Source organism: Pteropus vampyrus, unplaced genomic scaffold (assembly GCF_000151845.1).
Source record: "Pteropus vampyrus isolate Shadow unplaced genomic scaffold, Pvam_2.0 Scaffold9, whole genome shotgun sequence".
In the NCBI taxonomy this organism is placed as follows: Eukaryota; Metazoa; Chordata; class Mammalia; order Chiroptera; family Pteropodidae; genus Pteropus; species Pteropus vampyrus.
Genome location: NW_011888790.1, coordinates 2376608 through 2377692, shown reverse-complemented (window position 1 = coordinate 2377692; position 1085 = coordinate 2376608). Strand labels below are relative to the sequence as shown.

At 34.6% G+C, this 1085-nt stretch overlaps 1 protein-coding gene across 1 annotated transcript in view; it reads right to left on the bottom strand.

Annotated features, from left to right (window-relative positions):
- IRAK3 (interleukin 1 receptor associated kinase 3) overlaps positions 1-1085 on the bottom strand; it is an 80413-nt gene that overhangs the window by 21859 nt on the left and 57469 nt on the right. The window contains exon 7 of the mRNA XM_023520365.1: positions 72-136. Within this exon, the coding sequence (XP_023376133.1) occupies positions 72-136 (65 nt within the window). The remainder of the gene's footprint in view (positions 1-71; positions 137-1085) is intronic.

The window sequence follows — 1085 nt, the reverse complement described above, 5'->3', positions numbered from 1 at the left end:
TGCTGTAGAATCAAAATGAAAAAGAAAAAAAACAGGCACAAAGGGAGAAATTCCAGAAAAAATATACTCACAGTAGTAAGACTTCAAGCTCAGATAAAAATCTCTTCCACTGTTTCTTACATTGCAATTTTTTCTCCTAAATATCATACAGAAAAACAAGAAAACAATTAAGGAAAAGATTTCTGTTTCTGGGATTCTTAATCCAGGGCCTATAGTCTCCCTCAAATTAGATGAACTTTTGGGGTGTAAATGCAAATGAACATTTTTCTGGGGAGAGGAGCCTTAGATTTAATCAGGTTTTCAAAAATCCATTAAACCCCAAACAGATTTAGAACCACTGTTCTTGAATTAAAAGTTTTTCATGCAATATATCATGTTGCCATATTTGATATTCAAACTCACCATGTTTTGCATCAAATTCAAAAATATATGTATTCAAAGACAATCCTGTGACAGAAATTCCCCATTTGATTTCATAAATCCAGTTTGTGATAGCCGTATTTTGGTTAGAGGTGATTTCACTAATTTGGCTTTTGTGACTTGGGTCATTTGACATTGGTTCAAGTTTACCTTTGTGTTAATTTTGAAAAGATGGGCTTACTAAGCAAATGAAAACTATAACTTCTTATTTCAGAGGCGATTCAGAAGCTAGCTCAGTGCCTGACATAAATATTTATTGAATAAATTGATGAATTCAATAATATCGTCCTCAGCACCTACTCTGTACCTGTCACTGTTTTCAATGGCTTCATGCACCTTATGTCACTGCATGTCTCTGAAACTTGGGTTCCTAACTTGTACAATGAAAGAGTTAAATTAAGTGTGCTCCTAGATTCCATCAGCTGTAAGGTTCTATCACTTGCAAATTGCTAGACAGTTTTTAGAGGTCTCTGTCTCAAGAATATAGGGAGGGAAATCCAACAAGAACTCTGAAATCTATTTTCCAAGTTAATTCAGGAAGTCAGAAACAGTAAGTAAGGCAGACCAATCATTTTCAAGGACATCTTTATGAGAATTTATATTTTTAAAAAAACCCTTGTTGTGGGATCCAAGTGGATCGCACCCATCACTAACGCTCATTTGCC